This window comes from Silene latifolia, chromosome 1, assembly GCF_048544455.1.
Source record: "Silene latifolia isolate original U9 population chromosome 1, ASM4854445v1, whole genome shotgun sequence".
Taxonomy (NCBI): Eukaryota; Viridiplantae; Streptophyta; class Magnoliopsida; order Caryophyllales; family Caryophyllaceae; genus Silene; species Silene latifolia.
The window spans coordinates 13,383,570-13,402,329 of NC_133526.1; the positions used below are offsets into that span (position 1 = coordinate 13,383,570).

The 18,760-nt window shown below is 37.0% G+C and overlaps 4 protein-coding genes across 4 annotated transcripts; all 4 read right to left on the bottom strand.

The window, feature by feature from the left end:
* Nucleotides 1-232: 232 nt before the first annotated feature.
* Nucleotides 233-1,933, bottom strand: LOC141599201 (uncharacterized). Its single transcript, XM_074419147.1, has 2 exons — nucleotides 1,200-1,933; nucleotides 233-887 (listed from the first exon to the last, which is right to left on the bottom strand). The coding sequence occupies exons 1-2, from the start codon at nucleotides 1,753-1,755 to the stop codon at nucleotides 448-450; spliced, it is 996 nt and encodes a 331-aa protein (XP_074275248.1). The 5' UTR covers nucleotides 1,756-1,933; the 3' UTR covers nucleotides 233-447.
* A 3,103-nt stretch (nucleotides 1,934-5,036) lies between these two features.
* Nucleotides 5,037-8,783, bottom strand: LOC141599234 (uncharacterized). Its single transcript, XM_074419199.1, has 3 exons — nucleotides 7,795-8,783; nucleotides 6,177-6,777; nucleotides 5,037-5,492 (listed from the first exon to the last, which is right to left on the bottom strand). The coding sequence occupies exons 1-3, from the start codon at nucleotides 8,675-8,677 to the stop codon at nucleotides 5,285-5,287; spliced, it is 1,692 nt and encodes a 563-aa protein (XP_074275300.1). The 5' UTR covers nucleotides 8,678-8,783; the 3' UTR covers nucleotides 5,037-5,284.
* A 5,408-nt stretch (nucleotides 8,784-14,191) lies between these two features.
* On the bottom strand, nucleotides 14,192-14,686 carry LOC141640788 (putative mitochondrial protein AtMg01250). Its single transcript, XM_074449470.1, has one exon. The coding sequence runs from the start codon at nucleotides 14,684-14,686 to the stop codon at nucleotides 14,192-14,194; it is 495 nt and encodes a 164-aa protein (XP_074305571.1).
* Nucleotides 14,687-14,749: 63 nt separating this feature from the next.
* On the bottom strand, nucleotides 14,750-18,086 carry LOC141640795 (uncharacterized). The gene is made up of 5 exons (XM_074449477.1): nucleotides 17,519-18,086; nucleotides 17,131-17,474; nucleotides 16,941-17,078; nucleotides 16,548-16,851; nucleotides 14,750-15,858 (listed from the first exon to the last, which is right to left on the bottom strand). The coding sequence occupies exons 1-5, from the start codon at nucleotides 18,084-18,086 to the stop codon at nucleotides 14,750-14,752; spliced, it is 2,463 nt and encodes an 820-aa protein (XP_074305578.1).
* Between the last annotated feature and the right edge of the window lie 674 nt (nucleotides 18,087-18,760).

Below are 18,760 nucleotides of genomic sequence, written 5' to 3' on the forward strand. Positions count from 1 at the left end.
ATACATATTCTGGATTTTATCCTTTAACATTATTTTTTTATTTAATTCTGGATTTCTAGTTTTGGTGTTTTTTTTTACTTATTTCATAACACTGCCCACTGTGGTTTGTTGGTTGGTTAAAGAGAGACTGCTAAACCCGATACACTCAATCTGGCAATCCATATTCAGACCTCATTTCACTTCAGTCACTTGTACAGCTCGACCTAGGACACCACCTGCCCAACCGGTCTAATCGTTGCTAAGCTTTAACAACTGAGCCACGCGTACAACATAATGAGACTTTGAGAGCAACGAGAACCAACACCAGAACGCGTGGACTCCTAATGAGACATAAAATCCCAACTACAAAGGCTGATATCCCATACTGAAAATCCTACCTAATGTACTATAGTCACTAAGGACTTCTATTAAAAAAAAAAAAACACACATTTCTGCTTGTTATATTTTTTAGGGAAGATTAAATACAAGGTCGATGATGGACTCCTTCTGGATGTCATAGTGGGCGAGGGTGCAGCTGTCTTTGAGGCGCTTTCCCTCAAAGATTAGAATTTGTTTGTGTGATGGTATGTTCAATTTTTCTTGAATCATTGATTTGAGGCTGCCGATTGTCAAAGATGGTTCGACTCTTGCAGTTATTTTCATGCCATTCATGGTTACCACGACGAATTGTATTTTTGTTTGTTCTGCGTCTTGCTTGTGGTCGCCCACATCACTAGAACTGTCATCACTGTCGTTGCTCGCATCACTAGAAACATCATCGCTATCAGATTTTTGAATATACGCATGAGAATCCTTCTTCTGGTGGCAAGCTGTCCCATTATTATCTCCTACAAACTTTCCCTCAGAAGAGCATTTCACATCATTGACCTGCCTTTCAGAAGCTGAATCTGGAGAAGAGGAAAGAAAAAAAAAAAAAAAAAGGAAAGGGAGTATTATAATTACGATCCATTCCTCCAGCAAACTCGTTTGCTATACCTCAAATTGGTATCACAAAATTACTACCAATATATTTGAAACAATAACATTGCTTGTTTGCACATAAGTTCAAAGCACTTTACTCAGATAGCAAATCATAATCACAACTCACAAAACTAGAAAAGTGAATAATTAATTTGGGATACATTTAAGGGATAAAAGACGGAGAGGGGACAATAAATATGGAACGGAGTTACTAAACAATCTTTCAAAAGTCTAAATACCTGGTTCCAATTCCACCTCCCTCTGCATCAATTCATCCTTCAAATTACTCAACTTGCCCAGTAATTCTCCCCTTTCCTTATCAAATCCCCTCTTCAATTCCTCCATTTTCGCCTCCACCTCCCGATTATACTCCAAGGCCTGCTCATACCTCTTAACTGCATCCGCCTCGGCGTCCTTGCTAAACCCTAATTTCCTAGTTAAATCTTCCAATTCATCATTTTTAACTTCCAATTTTCTCTCCATTTTACGACGCTCAAAATCCCAAGCCAACTGTTCCGCCATCAGTTTCCCGACTTCCACCTCCAACTCTTTATTATACTCCAAGGCTTGATCATACCTCGCAATCGCCTTTGCTTCAGTGTCCTTACTAAACCCTAATTTCCTACTTAAATTTTCCAATTCGCTATTTTTCACCACCAACTCTCTCTCCAAACGACGACGTTCAACATCGCAAGCCAGATGTTCAGCTTTCAGTTTCCCCAATTCATCCTCTAAAGAATGGATTTGAGTCCTACAAAGACGAAGTTTTCCAACGTCGCTAGAATTGTAGCTCATTGTTCGTCAATTAGAGTTTCCAATAATGCCGTTATAGAAGGCGGGAAATAATAGTAGCGTATTTGTAATTAGGAGTATTTTATTTCAATTCGTATGAAGTAGAGAGTATTTGTGTAGTTTATATGCAGTACGTACAATGAACCTTATGAATGAATTGGCCTGGGTCTTATACGCTGATTCGCCGATTGAGTGGCAATTTCTATTTCCAACAATGTTAATAAATATGTTCATTGATATTTAAAGTTTCAATTTCAATACTATTTTAAAAACACGAAAAAGTGGTAATCCAACTCAATGACTTTGTCTACTCGTTAGATTAAAGATTTCAAGTTTCAATAGGAGAAATTATATTCCCAAAGTTAGATAAAAAAAAATTAAAATCAAACCCTTACAAAAATGTCAAGAGAGAGTATTTCACAACCTTTTCAAGAATTCCAATAGGCATACACCCCATATTTGCCATTTTTTTGTACAGTTTGTACTTTTTAGTAGTTTATGTCTTTATGAGGCGATCAAAAATAAAATAATTTTCTATAACGGGTTTTTTTCATTACTCGACTTAAAAAAAAAAACTCTAAAGAAAAGAAAAATATATTATTGTACCATTTTGACGACCTAACGTTTTCATGAATACTTAAATACAATTAATGAAAAAAGTATGACTTTTTTTGGCAAAGTATGACAAATATAATAATATAGCAAGTAGAAAAAATTCAAATTTTTTTATTCTTCAAAAGTTGAAAATATTTTTGACTTTAGTTTATTTTTTGTTCTAAATTATGAATTTAATTTTTTGTTCACTTTAAGGAGTATAATTTCATTTTTTTTCTTTAGGAAATGTCACTATGGCCCACAAGGGGTTTAATTAATTTCATCCAAATAACTCAAATGGAAAATAAAACTTAAAGAATTAAAAATGAACAACAAAATGAGTAAGGGATATTCTCTCGTGTACCCTCAACTTTTTCATTTTCTATGATATACCCATCTTTTCATGCAAAAAACCTTTGACCGTCAATAACTCTTGGCTACAAGTTCAGAATATGATAAACTTTTTTTTCAAATTGACCGTCTTTAAGAGGTCTTCCGTGTGAAAAAAATTCACCGACGTTTCAACTCGTAGTCGGGAATTATGGTCGGTCAAAGTTTATTCGTTAAAAAATGTTTGACCAACCATAACTACCGGCTACGAGTTCAAAAAGCGGTGAATTGTTTTTTCAAATTGAAGGCCTTGACGAGGTAATTGGTTTGAAAAAAAAAATTACCATTTCCTGAACTCGTAACAGAGAATCATTGTCGGTCAAAGTTTTTTTGTGAAAAATGAGGGGTACACCATAGAAAACGAAAAAGTTCAGGGGTACACGAGAGAATATCCCAATGAGTAATGTCTCTCTTAAGACACTCTTATTACAAGACCAGAAAATGTTCAACTTTTTTTAATAGAAAATATCATTTAATGATAAAATGTTATAAATAAAATTGTCATTTTTAACAAGAAAACTGATGGTAACATTTTATTAAGTAATACTCTCTCCTATTCACTATATTCTTCCCCTTTCTTTTTTGCACAAGAAATAAGAAAGTGAATTTGGACCACACAAAACACACTACCCCACATGCAATTTAATTTGGAGCACACAAATCAACCCAAAAAAGGAAATAAGGACGAAAATCGAATAATCCGAATAAGGAAATAGGGAAGAATATAGTGAATAGTTGGGAGTATTTATATTTTATCCTAAAATAATCTTATTTGGTCCGTCTAATTTTGAACGGAAATTATCCGCCGATAACAAGCATGATGATGGAGGTAGAGCTGATCATGGGCCGGGCCTATGCGGGCTTGGGCCGGGCCGTGATGATAAAAATGGTCCACATGTGCGGGTTGGGCCGGACCGGGCCAAATGAGAGGGCCTATTTAGCGAGCCCAAGCCCAGCCCTTATGGGCTAAATCGGGCATTTGGGCCTAAATGGGCTTTTCGGGCCCTAAAATTTACGACTTACCGAACGAGATAAGTAGTATAATACCTTCAACTTGTACTTTAAATGTGCACTTAGTATAAAAAATCGTACAAAATATGATGAAATACATATGAATTAATCTCCAAAAATAGAATAAAAGACAATCATCGACACATTATAATGTTTAATCATATCTACGTGAACATCGCTTTTAAATCTCAATAAATATATACATGAGTTTATAAGGAATTATATATAAAATTTACGCTACTTAAAGAAATTTTATAAGAAAAATATTCCTTAATTAATAAATATGGCCGGGCCGGGCCAAAATTTGGGCCAAATGCTTGGCCCAAACCCGGCCCAAAAGTACATTGGGCTTTTTTGGGCCGGTCCATGGGCTTTTTTGGGCCAAAATAAAAGGCCCAAGCCCTTCAAAAAAGCGGGCTGGACCGGGCCAATGGGCTTGGGCCATTTGATCACCTCTAGATGGAGGTTATCCTGCTCCTCTGTGTATTATTTGCCTTTCTGATCGACATGTTCTTGATAAACATCTCATGTAATCAAGTCATGTAGATTTACATGTTTTTGAATTAAAAAAAAAAAGTGTTGTATAAGAGCATCCGCAAGATGGGAAGCTAACCTTCCCATATGTCCTCACTCTCCTCGAAGCCCATTATTGCACACCCCCTCCCAACAAATGAGGCTCCTCTATTTGTAGAGAAGGTTCCCAAAGAAAAAGTAAGGTATTTTGAGTTGCTTTTGGGAAGGTTCCCAAATTTTTGGGTATAAATTAATATTGTTGGGGAGCTCCATTATTGCATAGATGTAGATATAAATTGAGAAAAGTAAATGGAAAAGTTAGTGAAAAATGAGGTAGACGAATAAGAGAAGAAAAGAGAAAATATGGAGAGCCTCTTGAGAAACCGCTCTCACATGAGAATTAGTCTTCGTCTTTAAGACCAGATACCGGCATTAGGTTCCCGGTCTTCCACAAATTGAACCCTATAAATAAGCTACAAGCTCTTCTTCATCAATGTTGAACACCTGAACTTGGGCTCTTAAAAATATTGACACCAAAGTAAACCCAGTCATCCCATTTATTCTATGAAGACTCAGGAATGCTTTTTTTGGTCTAGCTCGCCGGAAAATAGAATTAAGAACTATCCTTCTCCTTCACACACAATCTGGTAAATTGAACATTGATTGAACAAAAGGTGAAAGAGATGCGGGGACTAAATTCGAGCTCATTTGTGACCTCCATCTCTAAACGCAGCCGGAGAAAGAAACAAAGACGTGCTAGAAAGTGGAGAAAAGGGTCAATATAAATGAAAACATCGATTTTAGAGCAAGGAAAACAAACACCAGCAAGTTCAATACATAATGAGCTTAAAATATTAACGACATTTTTTGAAGTACAACCCAAGTTACTTTACATTACTACAGTACCTACTATCAGATATAGACAGGGCAGACTTGGGAGACAATGTTTCGTTAGCAAGTTAATAACATACTAACATGGTTTGCCAAAAGAGGTTACTCACTAGTCACTACCACAGTCCGCAGGCTACCTAAATTGCATTTCAGTAGACTTTTGAGAAAAAAGACTATCTTTATTACTCTTAAAGATGTCAAATAACTTATCAGAGTACCCCAGAATTAGTTTCTTGCAGGTATTAAGCCCATCTGGATAACGCTGCTTCAACTCATCCACTGACTTCTTTTTATCAGAATTTGGATCTCCGCCTACCAGATATTTAGCTAGAGCAAGTGCCCTGAAACACATTTTCACGACAAAGCTTGAATCAAATTTGCTTTCAAAAAACCTAGAAATCCATCATGAAAGTCCTACCAAATGCAATTAGAGTCCTAAAGGACTTCTATTACAGTGTTTTATCTGCATGTTCAACTGATTGGGTATTAAAACTGACAACTAATCACCAGTGGCTGATCTCAAAGCCTGATTTTACAGATAAATTTAATTATTTGGTTAGATGGGGATAAATTCACTGCAAAATGTTCAACTGATATAGCGATATAAATACAGAATAAATCAGGAAATTTCTAGCACTAATTCATACAGGTACACGTCACAAATTACTGAATAGAACAATGAGGGAAACATCAAACAAACAAGGTTAATTTCTTCTAGTGTCTTAGTTGGCAAAGTCATTGGGAGGTGTTAATTTCTGCATAAAAAAGTGTTTTCTTTACTCCCATGACAGAAAAAATCACTTCTAAGCTTGAGAGTAAATAATAGCTGCAGGGCTGCGGCAATGGGTTAGATCCATGACTCCAGCGTGTTAGTGGTATAAAGGGGGTCTGATCAAAAGTCAAAACCATACTCTTACGTAAGGACAGTAAGATGGGGTTTCCCATGACCCATAAATAAATTGCGTCGCATATGAATCTACAGTCGGCTACTTCATGATACTATTGATATAACTATTTAAGCATACCTGTCAATATCACGTTTCTCCAATCCCTTTTGTTCATAGCTGAGTAAATGATTCCTATATAGCGCACAAACTGCCTTTGTACAAAACTCAGGATCCTTCTGACAAGCCAAGACCATGTCTGCCACGTCCGCAATATTATTCTTTTTCAAGTGTTGTTGGCGTTTTTCCATATACTCCAAAATGTTGGGTTTGTTGCTCATACATTTTCTAATAGTTGCTACTGTCTGCTTGGGAAGAGTGGAAGATTTATTGTCACTTCTGCTATCTGACTCAGCAATTGGTTGCCCATACTTGGGTATTTCACCAAGCACACTTTCAAGTTTCTTGATTTTACGTTTAGGATTCTGACTTTCATCACTAGAACTATCATCTCTGTGCTTCTGAATTGAACACACAGATGAAGCTCTTGACCTTTTGAGGCCCCTGACATGACGCGAGATCTCATCATCATCGCTGTCGGATATTTGGATGTACGCGGGAGACTGGCTCTTCAGGTTGCCATCTTCCCCATTCTCTCCTACAAGCACTTCCGAAGAAAGCACTGTCGCCTTAACAGTTTCCTCACATTTCGAGACATTGACATGGCTTACAAATGCTGGTTCTGGAAAATTAAAATTAAAATAAAAAACCCTGGTCATTTCATAGAAACCAGAACAGATTGTTTGCCACATTTAATACTAAAGTTTAGCACCACTTCACAAGCTAAGGAATACGTCTGTATCTATAACAAGTTTCTATCAATCGAGGTTTATTATCTGCAAACAGGAAAAGATAAACATTTCACACATTGACAAACATTTCCAGTTGAGCCAAAGACTAATTATTCTTTGGTTTTGATTTAAGATGGAATATAGCAAAATGGCTACCTAGACTACTTACGGTTCATTGATTGTTAAATAATACTAGTAGTTTGATACAATTTTCAGTTCGAATCATCCGGAATTAACTTCCCTACGCTGTTAAAACAGGACTCAGGTTGCGTATGTCTAACCCACCTTATCTCGCCATTTGTTCGAATCTAAAGGGAAGGAGGTAATGTTATTGTTGTATATGTACGGCATCAATTCCTAGTAAACTCATGGCAAAAAAAAAAGTGGAACTTCATGTCAGGAAGCTTGAATCTGTTACCAACAGACAAGTTCCAGAGGAAGTATCAACTGTGGCAGAAAGCCAGAAGTAGGCAAGTGTAGATGAAGTCATTGACCAATGATACTCAGGCCATTGGTTTGACACTCACCACCATCAATACTCCCCTCATTTCCTCGACGCCAAAAAAAAAAACTTTTGGTTGCATCCACACGATGCAGTAAATAGATATTCTTTTTAAGTATCTAAAGGGACGAATATTATCTTCCTGGAGTACAATCCAGAGTTTAGATCCATGGATCGAGCTAACTATATTCGTTTCACCAACAATCAACTAAGGCTACAAATACATTCGAAATAGTCATCGATTATTCTCACAACAAAATCAAGGCAGGTGTTCTACTCACATAGCATCACCTAATTACTCACACAAAAGAGCAAACAATGTCCATAACATATCACAGTTGACAGTATTACAACAATCAAACACCATTATAATTAAAAGAAAGAAGCTTTGGAAAATTCCAACTACCTGCATCCAAATTCCCAGCAGTCTCACCATTTCCTGGTTCTCCACAAAGCGTATTATCAACCAAAGATAGAATCTTTTCATTGAGAGACCTCTGAAACATGACACCCCGCTTCGCCACCAACCAGCAATAAGTAGCAACATCACTCTCAAGTTTCAAAAGTTTCACCTCCTTCATCTTATCAATAGCCATTATCTCCGTCTTCTCCTTCTCTAAACCCGCTTTCGCCTTCTTAAGCTCCTCAATCTTTCCATCCTTGTTCTTCACAATCTCCAATTTTTCATTCTCCAAAACCTCAATTCTTTCCAGTAATTCCTCTTTCTCACCGTCCAATTCCTCATTCCTCCTTCTCAACTCCCCAATCTCCTCATCCTTCTTTCGAACAACCGCTTCGATTCTCCCCAATTCCTTCCCCAACTCCTCATTCCTCACTCTCAAATCCCCCAATTCCGCTTCTGAAACCTTGTTTCGTTTCCTCAATTCCCTCAATTCCACCTCCTTTTCCGTCAATTCATCCTTCAAAACACTGAATTTCCCCGCAAAATCCCCCCTTTCCTCCTGAAAACCCCTCTTTAATACCTCCATTTTCGCCTCGACCTCCCTGGAATACTCCATGGCACGATCATATCTCTTAATCGCATTCGTCTCGGATTCCTTTGAAAACCCTAATTTTCGAGTTAAATCTTTCAAATTATTATCTAGAACCTCGAATTCTCTGAGCAAACGACTTCGCTCAACATCCCAAGATACTTGATCGACCTTCAATTTGGTCAATTCGTCCTCCAAAATGTCGTTTTTGTCGCGTAAATACGAGTTGCGTGAAATTAGGGTTTCGAGGTTTGGGGAGCTGGGAGAAGAGTGCTTACTACCGGAATTGTTGCTCATTTTGGCAACTGAACTACTCACTAGTGGAATGGTGTGGCACTATTTGCATGGGAAAGTGAAAACCTAGAGTTGAGTAGGGAAAATGTTTTCAAGTTAACCTTCCGGTGAAAATGTCCCGGATTAAACATGTTTTTACTTACATATAGTATACGAGTAAAGCTCCGTTTGGAAAGGTATTTTAGGTAACTGATTTGGTTAAAGTAGCTTATTTGACCAAAATTTTAGATACCTTATTTTTTTAAGGGTTATTTAATGACAATAATCCAATCTAAGTCTCCCCTTCCCCATTTAATCCAACCTATTGATTATCCCATATTAATCCGATCTTTCCTATCATTTAACTTATTTTGCTACTGTGGAAGGGCAACCTGTTAAGGAGGTTACCCTTTGTATTAAACACCTTTTAGTATCTTTTTCCTTAGACCTTCCATCCTCACTAACCAACCATATCACAAAGAGTCAGACACCATTCAACTGCTGTCAACACCACAACCACCACATCCACCTGTCGTCACCACCACCACCTCCACCTATTGCCGCCAACATCCACCTCACCAACTGACGCCATCACTGCTTATAGTGCTACCGCCAGTTTTACCCACTCCCTTTGTCTGCCTTCTCCCATGTCCACTACATCCCAGATCCGCTCTCTTCTCTCATCCCCATACCTACCACTACATTTGTCGTTGACGTAAAGTCGTAAATCGGCCATTAAAATCTACCACGACTTGCCTAAAGCCAACTTGAAGAATCTAATCAAATGCTCCTTTGATCTGGGTATCACTATTTTCATAAAAATTACTTATTAATTCATTAATTGTGATGTTAACTCATTAATGGTGATGCGACTGGTGTCGGATATGGTGGTAATGCTTGATGGTGTTGATTTTTGATGGTTGAATTGTGGGGATTTTTTACATTTTTAATTCTCCTTTTAATTTTTTGGGGTTGTTGCAAGTTTGGGGCTCAGGTGTCGAATTTGTGTGGTGATGTCCAATTTGTGTTGTTTTGGATGATTTAAGGATGAGATTTATGAAGAACGAAGAGGAAGGTTTGAGGAATGATAATGGAGAAATGAAGAAGTAAAAAAAAAGTGGGCCTATATCATGACCTGTTAGGCAACCGGTTTTAGCAGGTCAAATATGGGACGAGATCAATGCAGGCTAAATGATAGGAAAGATCAGATTAATATGGGATAATCAATAGGTTGGATTAAATGAGGAAGATGAGACTTAGGTTGGATTATTGTCATTAAATAACCCTTTTTTTAAACGTTTGACAAATAGTTTATTTAACCAAATAAACCAAATAAGCTACCTGAAATGAAATGTTATCTAAGGTAGCATTTGAGATTTCAGGTATCTAATTTGATTTGATTTTCCGTTTTTACCCCTTAAATTTATACTATTAAATAATTATTATAGGATTATTTCACAGGAATAATCCATCCTATTGCTGTCCAACTTATATTAATCCATCCTTCATATTAACTCACAATAATACCAACTATCACACGACTTTCCTAGCTTGCACTTACCGACTTAATTGACCTACTAATTCCGGTTACTTTTTTTAAACCCCATATGTGGCTGCCTTTCTTCTTCTTCTACTTCGTTTCTTCTTCTCCTTCATTTGGTTCCTCTTTCTCCCTCCTGCCAAATTCACCTTTTTTTTTTCTTTCTTCAAACCTTTGTTCTTCTTTAAATCAACATTTACTTATCCTATTCACCCCTTCACTTCTCCATCACTAACAATCAAACACCAAAAAACCACCACCACCAACCTGCTGCTATCACACACGCCACCACCAACACCAAAACCACCAACAACATCATCACACAAATTAGCTAGAACATAAATCTCATCCCTAACCTAGTTTCATCAAACTCAAATCAATCACCCCCAAAACAACCCTAAAATCCCTAAATTCAAATTCAAATACAATTAACAAAACAACCCAGAAAAAGTACTCAAGAATAATCAAATTCAACATTATTCGTAGAAATAGAAGAATCAAACGCGGGATTGAGCTTTTCTTTGAGACCATCGCATAAACAACAACCAGGCTTTGAATATAAGATTAATTTTCCGGTTTTTCAATTGAAGATGATGAAGCGAAACAGATGAGTTTAAGTGACGATGATGATGATGATACTGAAGGTTAACACCATTTTTGGGAATGAGCTTGAATTTTTAGTAATGATAGTGATAATGGCTTGTGACTGAAAATTGACGCCATTGATTTCTGGATTGATTTTTGAGTTTTCGTTTGTGTTGGTGGAGTAAATGGTTGATGAAGGGTGAAGGTGGTTGGCCGGATTGAGGCCTTGAGGTACTGGAGTGGTGGACCGGTGATTGGTGATGAAGGAGGTGTGACAGAGAAAGATAAGGGATGAATAAGATGATAATGACCTTTTTGGTGTAATTAGTATATGGGTGTACCTGTTTAACAGGTAGCCCTTCACCTGAGTGCATAGTGGGAAGGTTGTGTAATAAGTAGGATTATTGTAAGATATTGTGAAGGATGGATTAATATAGGTTGGACAGCAATAGGATGGATTATTCCTGTGAAATAATCCATTATTATATCATTTTACGTCATTTCATCAAAATCAGCTAGCTTTTCAATTAGTTTGCCAAACCTTTTTTTTATATAATCAGCTACCTTGTCATCTCCTAATTTTCAGCTACCTCATCAGTTATCTTTTCAGATTTCAGCCTTTTCAGTTTTCAGCTATCTTTTGAGGTAGTTTACCAAACAGAGTCTTTAGTAGTTTGTACTTTGTAGACAATACTCGGTAGATATTAGTACGACTATTTTCATTTTGTCTTATCTATCATACTTAAATTAGACATATTACTATTTTAAATAATACTCCCTCCTATTCATTTTAACTCTCCCCCTTTCCTTTTTCATTTATTCATATAACTCTCCCATTTTTCTTATTTAGTAAAGTTTTATAGTTATTTTAATCACCTTGCCCACAACAATACCCCACAATACTCATACTTTATCTTATTTTAATCAACTTACCCCACAACAATACTTATTTTAATCATCGTATCCCACAATAATATCTTCCCTCTCTCCAATTACCTTACACCACCACAATACTCTACAATAAAATAATCGTCCCCTTAATTTGCGTGCCTTTTTAAAAGGGGAGAGTTAAAATGAATAGGAGGGAGTATTTATTTATTTTCCATATGAAAAAAAGATGTGATGCACTTTTTGTTGTAATTCTTTGTCTATATCTAAGATAAATTAATTAATTCAATTTATAAAATATAATGATAAATTGATAATGATGTAGATGGAATTATGTGGAGGTATGGAATAGGTGGTTCATCAATTAGGATCCTCTTTCTTTCTCTTCATTTGCTCTCTCAAATCCATGTAATAATAGTTTTCCATCTATACTCTATTATTCCTTTAATTCTATGCATAAATTTAAAACTGAGTGTTTTTGACAGAATGCGATCTGGACCCACTACTACAATTAAGCACTTGGACCACAGATAAATTCGTGGCACAAGTGCTAAATTTCCGTGTCTAAAGTATTTTGCCACGGGAATACCTTTCGTGGTGCAAGTGCTCGTGCCTAAGCGATAGCCACGGGAAAAACAAGAACGTGGCTAGAATTAAATTTTTAACCACGGACTCCCTCGTGGCTAATAACTCCTGTGGGATGTGGCAAAAAAGTTATTCTCGTAGCCAAAAATAATTCTCGTAGCAATCAAAAAAATATAAAAAATAAATAAACAAAATGTAAAATATTATTTTTTATTAATAATTAAAATGTTTTCACATATGGAACCGTGTCAATCTTTCGTACTTATTTTGCTATTTAACTCGATTCATTCGATCGTTAATTGCATTCACCAGCGTCTCTCACCTGAGCACGCTTAAGTGTGAAGTTCTTATGATGAGCTATCGAAACTGAAACTTAACTTTGTTGATGTAGTTAGCATATTGAATTCTTTTAAAATGATTTTTTTTAAAACTACCTTTACTATTATTTAATTGAAAAAATATTACATGATTTACATATTTTTGCCAAAAAACATTATTTTGCCAAGTTACTTGAGTTTTCGATGTTTACCTTCCGACTAATGATTCTGAGATCATTTTTTACCTGCGTCAGCAAAACCATTTTCTCCAAACTAATTTAATCATGTTTTCCTAATGATTTTTTTTATTTGTTTAAAATTTTTCGACATTCTTATTTTAATTTCTCCTTTACCCATCTTCTATATATTTTTCTATGCAAATTCTATTATCTGACCCTCGTACGTGCAATGTGAAAATTTTAATTACTCTTTGCTAAATAGTGATCACTTTTAGGTATCAATGACCAATTTTTATTACTAAAAATGACCAAGTCATTATTAACCAAAAAGTGGTCACTTTTTGGAAAAAAACACATAAAAGATATTCGTACAACAATTTTTTTTATTTTTTTGCAAGAAAGTTATAATCCTTTTATTCATCCACTAATGGGGGAAAAAAAAGATATATATTTCAACAAAAAATCATACCCACTATACCTAAAAGGATTAGGCTAAGTATGATTAAGACTATTTACAATTCGACTATTGTCAGGGAAGACGTGCAGCAGATTAACACTACTAGTAAACTTAATGCTATGAACAATCTGATCAGAAGAGCATTCTTTGCCAGTGAAAATTCTCAGATTTCTCTCATTCCAAATAGCATAAACAACACTTGTCAGACAGCAAAGAAACCAAGCACATTTCCAGTGCCTCTTGCTGCTCCTTTGTTGACACCATATCAACTCTTGCTTATAATTACAGCTTCTGCCAGTAATCCCCTTCCACTGCAGTAAGCTTGTCCAGACGTGACCAGAAAACAACCACTTGAAAAACAAGTGGCTATGAGTTTCATTTGTTTGTTTACAAAGGATGCATCTGTTAGGAATCATTATCTCTAATTAGGATGATTCCCCTGAGGCTACAAGCACCGTATACTATCATAAGTTTTGCGCACAGAGAACTTGTTCTTGATAGTACAGGCATGTAGCAAGGCTCTGGCAGCATGGGCACTTCTAAATTGCTCAATGCATTCATCCCTAATTAGGATGATTCCCCTGAGGCTCTCGGAAAAGCAGTCCTTGTTTGCAATGTCCCAGATAGAACAATGCTCCAGAAAATATTTGGAAACCCAGTGAGTCCAAATTGCACCAATTCCTTTATCCAACTGCCAAACCATTTTAGCATTGCAGCTTTATTCCAGGCTCTAACATCCTTGATTTGGAAACCACCTTCCTCCCATGGTACACAGATGCATTGCCAGGCCTTAAAAATTTGTCTACTATGACTGTCAATCCTTCCCCAGAAAATGTCTCTACTCAACTTAGAGATGGTGTGATAAATTTGGTTAGGAAGCAATAAACCAGTACACCAAAAATTATTGAGACCAAAGACTACTGAATTGATGACCTGAATTCTCCCTGCATAAGAAAGATGCTGGACATAATAGGTCCCAATCAGAGCCTAAACTTTAAGCAGCAACTCATCATACATATCAACTGTCAGTCTGGAGTCATTAATAAGATAGCCTAGATATCTGAATGAAAAGGATCCCTTCTTAATCCCTACAGCATTCAAAATAAGATCCCTAACTGCAGGGAGAACTCCACCAAAATAAACTTCAGTTTTCTCCAGGCTAGCTGTCAATCCAGACCAGGTGGAAAATGAGCTCAAGATAGTAGCTGCTTGCTGCACAGAAGGTAAATCCCCCCTGGTAAAGATCATTAGGTCATCAGCAAATACCAGATGAGTAAGCTTTATCCTAGAACACTTTGGATGGTAAGAAACATTAGGAGGTTGACACATTGTTCTAAGTTGTCGAGATAAAATTTCCATACTTAACACAAACAAGTAAGGAGACAAGAGGTCTCCTTGTCTCACACCACTCTTCCCATTGAAGAAACCATGATGTGCTCCATTAACTTTTAAAGTAAACCAAGAGCCTGTAACACATGCCATGATCCACTTAATGAATGTAGGAGGAAAGTTGAGTTCAGAGAGCATATTGTTAATAAAAGACCATTACAAAGTGTCAAAAGCTTCGCTGATATCAACTTTAAGCATGCATCTAGGAGTGATGTTTTTCCTTCCATATCCTTTGAGCAAACCTTGAGTAAGCATCACATTCTCAAATAAACTTTTTCCTTGTACAAAAGCAGCCTGCTCAGGGCCAACAATGGTAGGAATAATTCTTTGAAGCCTAGCAGTTAAGATTTTGCTTATGGTTTTGTAGATAGTGGAACAACAAGAAATAGGCCTAATATCTTTGACTATTTGAGGAAAAGGCTTCTTAAGAATAAGGGAGACCAAAGTTGTATTAGCTTGCTTGGGTAAGAACCCAGTTTTAAAGAAATCCTCAACAGCAAGGCAAAAATCATCCCCAACAATGTCCCAAGCTTTTTTGAAAAACCCAGCAGAGAATCCATCAATGTCTGGACTTTTGTTGGAATCAATAGCAAAAAGTGCTTGCTTAATTTCAACTCTAGTAACAGATTGAATGAGTGCAGCATGATCATCAGTATTAATACAAGCCCCAACTGAAATCACATCAGGGTCAATGGGAGACACCTGAGCAGAATTACCAAGGAGTTGTTTATAATACTCAAAAAAAGCTTCACCTACACCTTGCATGCCAGAGTGAGAGATACCATTATGGTCCTTAATGTCTCCAATCATTTGATGTTGCTGCCTCTCTTTAATTTTGTTAAAGAAGTATTTAGAATAGGTATCATTGTGTTTAATATTATGCAGCTTTGCCCTCTGAGAAAGCATCTGAAGTTCAATATCCTTAAGATTCCAGAACTCCTTAGATACCTCCTTCTCTTTGTTTATAAATTGCACATTTGTAGGATCTTGCCTTAAGTTTCTGAAACACTGAGATAATTCCTCCTTCTTATCTTTAATTTTATCCGCAATGTTAGCATAATGTTCTGAGTGCAGACATCTGAGTGCTTTCTTAACTTCTCTGAGCTTACTCATAAGTCTAAACATAGAATTCCCAATATGAGTACCATTCCCAGCCTCAGCCACAATCTGATGAAACTTAGGATGCTCAGCCCAACAATTAAGATATTTAAACTGTTTCTTAGGCATGTCATTGTCATGAAAGGTAAGCATTGCAGGACAATGATCTGAGATACCAGGATCAAGAAAATGAGCAGTAGTTTTTGAGTAAGCTTGCAACCATCTGTCATTGACTAGAATTCTATCCAATTTTTTTTTTTTGAAATTGTCATCTCATTAATAATCAACTAAGCGTAGGTTACAATGAAGATAACAAATGGACAAAGGAAAATCAAGATTGCTAACGTAAAAAATACATTCAAAATAACTATCTAAATACTGGTAATGGCGCTGCCGCTCCAAAATCATAAATTTCTTGAATCTATGAATAATCGATGTCTTTGCATCCTTCTTGATGGAGGGAAACAATGTAGCCGTCTTGATGTATTCATCCACGAAACAAATCTGATAATCTCCCCGTCGATTAAAACTTATTATATTGATAACAATCCCACGAAAAAATGGAAAAACCCCGAAAGAAGGGACGGAACAACAGATCACACCAAAAGGGAGACTATTATTGAAAATAAGATAGATCTGCATAATATTAGTTGTTTAAGAAAGCTTTTGTGGGGCTTACCATCGATGGATGATCGATGGAAGCCCCCAAATAATAATGGAGGCTAGGTTTTTAGAGAGGTTTTTTTAGAGAGAGAGAGAGAGAGAATTCTATCCAATTTTGAATAGACCCTAGTAGAGACATCCTGCTTGTTAAACCAGGTAAAGTCATTCCCAGTTCCACTCATATCATCCAGACCACATCTAAGAAGACAGAAGTTGAAATCCATGAGCTCAGCAAGAACAGGAGTAGTACTGATTTTCTCATGGACATGTCTTACAGCATTAAAATCCCCCATTGTTGTCCATTGCTCCACCTGGCTAGAAAAAAGAAGCAAGGAATCCCAAAATTCCAGCCGTTTCATAGCATTGTTACTGCCATAGACCACAGATAAAAAGAACTCCTTGCCAATGAGGAGATGTTTCACTTTGCAATGGACCACCTGAGCAGTCTCATGCATTATATCCACTTTAGTAATAATCGGGGGTTCCGAACACCCATCCTACCATTATAGTTCTTATTGTAGTTACAAAAAGCATTATATCTTTTGAATTTAGTCCTAAGGATAACTTTAGATTTAGTACTTTTCACCTTGGTTTCAAGGAGCCCCAGAACATCCACTTTATTCTCTTTAAGAAAGAGATTAACCTCACTATGCTTGATAGGCTTGTTAAAGCCTCTGATATTCCAAGTGGCAATATCATTTAGAAGGTATATCAGGTAGATCCCCTACCAAGTGATTGCCCTTATGCTGTAAATCGATTCCAAATTATCCGGGCACCAAAGGAGTGAAAACATCATCGATAGGAACAATGATGATATTCTCTAACTCGCCCGAGCAACCTCTCTTCAAGGCTATTTGAGGCTGGCTGAACTGGTCCTTCTTGGTGCATTCTTGATGCTTTTCATCATTCAGCAGAGGAGACTCCAACTCAGTATCCACATTAGGGGAACCTAGTATTGAGCTCCCCTCAATGGGTACAGGCTGAGTATCATCAACTATTGGTGCTAAGGTACCACCTAGCACATAAGGGATAGTTTCCTTAGGAACCTGCATAAGCTCTTCTGAAACCAGATTTGGGATTATTTCCCCTTCGTTGGAGTAGCTAAGGAACTGAAGGCATTCTGAGAAAAAACAGTGATAACATAATCTGACTCAGTTGAACAACCTCTCTTCAAGGCTATTTGAGGTTGGGACAACTGGTCCATCTTGGCGCATTCTTGATGTATTTCAGCCTTCAGTGAAGAGGATTCTAAATCAGCAACCATATTAGAAGAGTCTAGCAAGCATTCTGAGCTCTTCTCAATAGGCACAAATTCAGGAGCAACTACATCTGAACCTGAGGTACCACCTAGCACACAAGGAGTATTCTTCTGAATATATTTGACCCCTGACTTTTTCTGAGAGACAGTGGGTTTATTTTTCTTGCAAGATTGCTTGAGATGACCCATTTTCCCACAACTAGAGCAGTAGTGAGGAATCCACTCATACTCTACCCTCTGAGTATAGGGGCCAAAGAGAGTATTGAGGGAGATTTCAAGGGGAGGATTAGTAGAGATGTCCACCTCAATCATGACCCTAGCAAAGGATAATTTGTCCTTATTAGTGGTTGGGATGTCAGTAAACATAGGTCTACCAATCTTGCTTGACATCTTGCTCAACACAGCACTGGACCATAGATATATGTCAAGGCCAGGGAATAAAACCCAAATTGGAACAACTGAGACTTTCTCCATTTCAAAGGAAAAACTAAGATGTTATTGCTTTAGGATTAGAGAGTATGAGCCCATTTTCTAAGGACCCTCCTTAAGAACATTGTTCATGTCCTCCTCACTGCTGGACCTGAAGCTAAACCAACCCTTCCTAAAGAACTGCATTACAGGTGATGCAATGTGACTCCAATTTTTGCTAACAAACTCAGAGACTTGTTTTAAGTTTGGTTTTGATCCCAACAAGTGACCCATAAGAGTGAACTTCCATAATTTCAATTCATCAACAATATCATCAAGTTCCACATCAATTTTAGAAGCTGTTTTACTCTGTTCATGGTAATAGAGGTGCATACCAAGTTGAGTTTTTAGCTTAGCAACATCAGACCATTTTGGTGCAATCTCTGCATCACTCGTGTTCTCGAGATAAACAAGAGGTACAAGAATTGCAGTGGGGGAAGCAGCAGATTGCACATGGGCAAGGGGAACATCACTACTCGCTCAACACTTCAGCCGAAATTGGTATAATTGGGGAAGTAGATGTGCTAAGAACATGTGTAGAAGCATTAGACATAGAATTAGAGTGTATACCAGCAGAATGAACAACATCCACAAGTAAACTATTCAGTAAAATCGGCTGTCTAGGTGAGGAGAGCTGGGTTTCCTCTAGTTGATTGCCAACATCAGAATTTAGTAAAGAA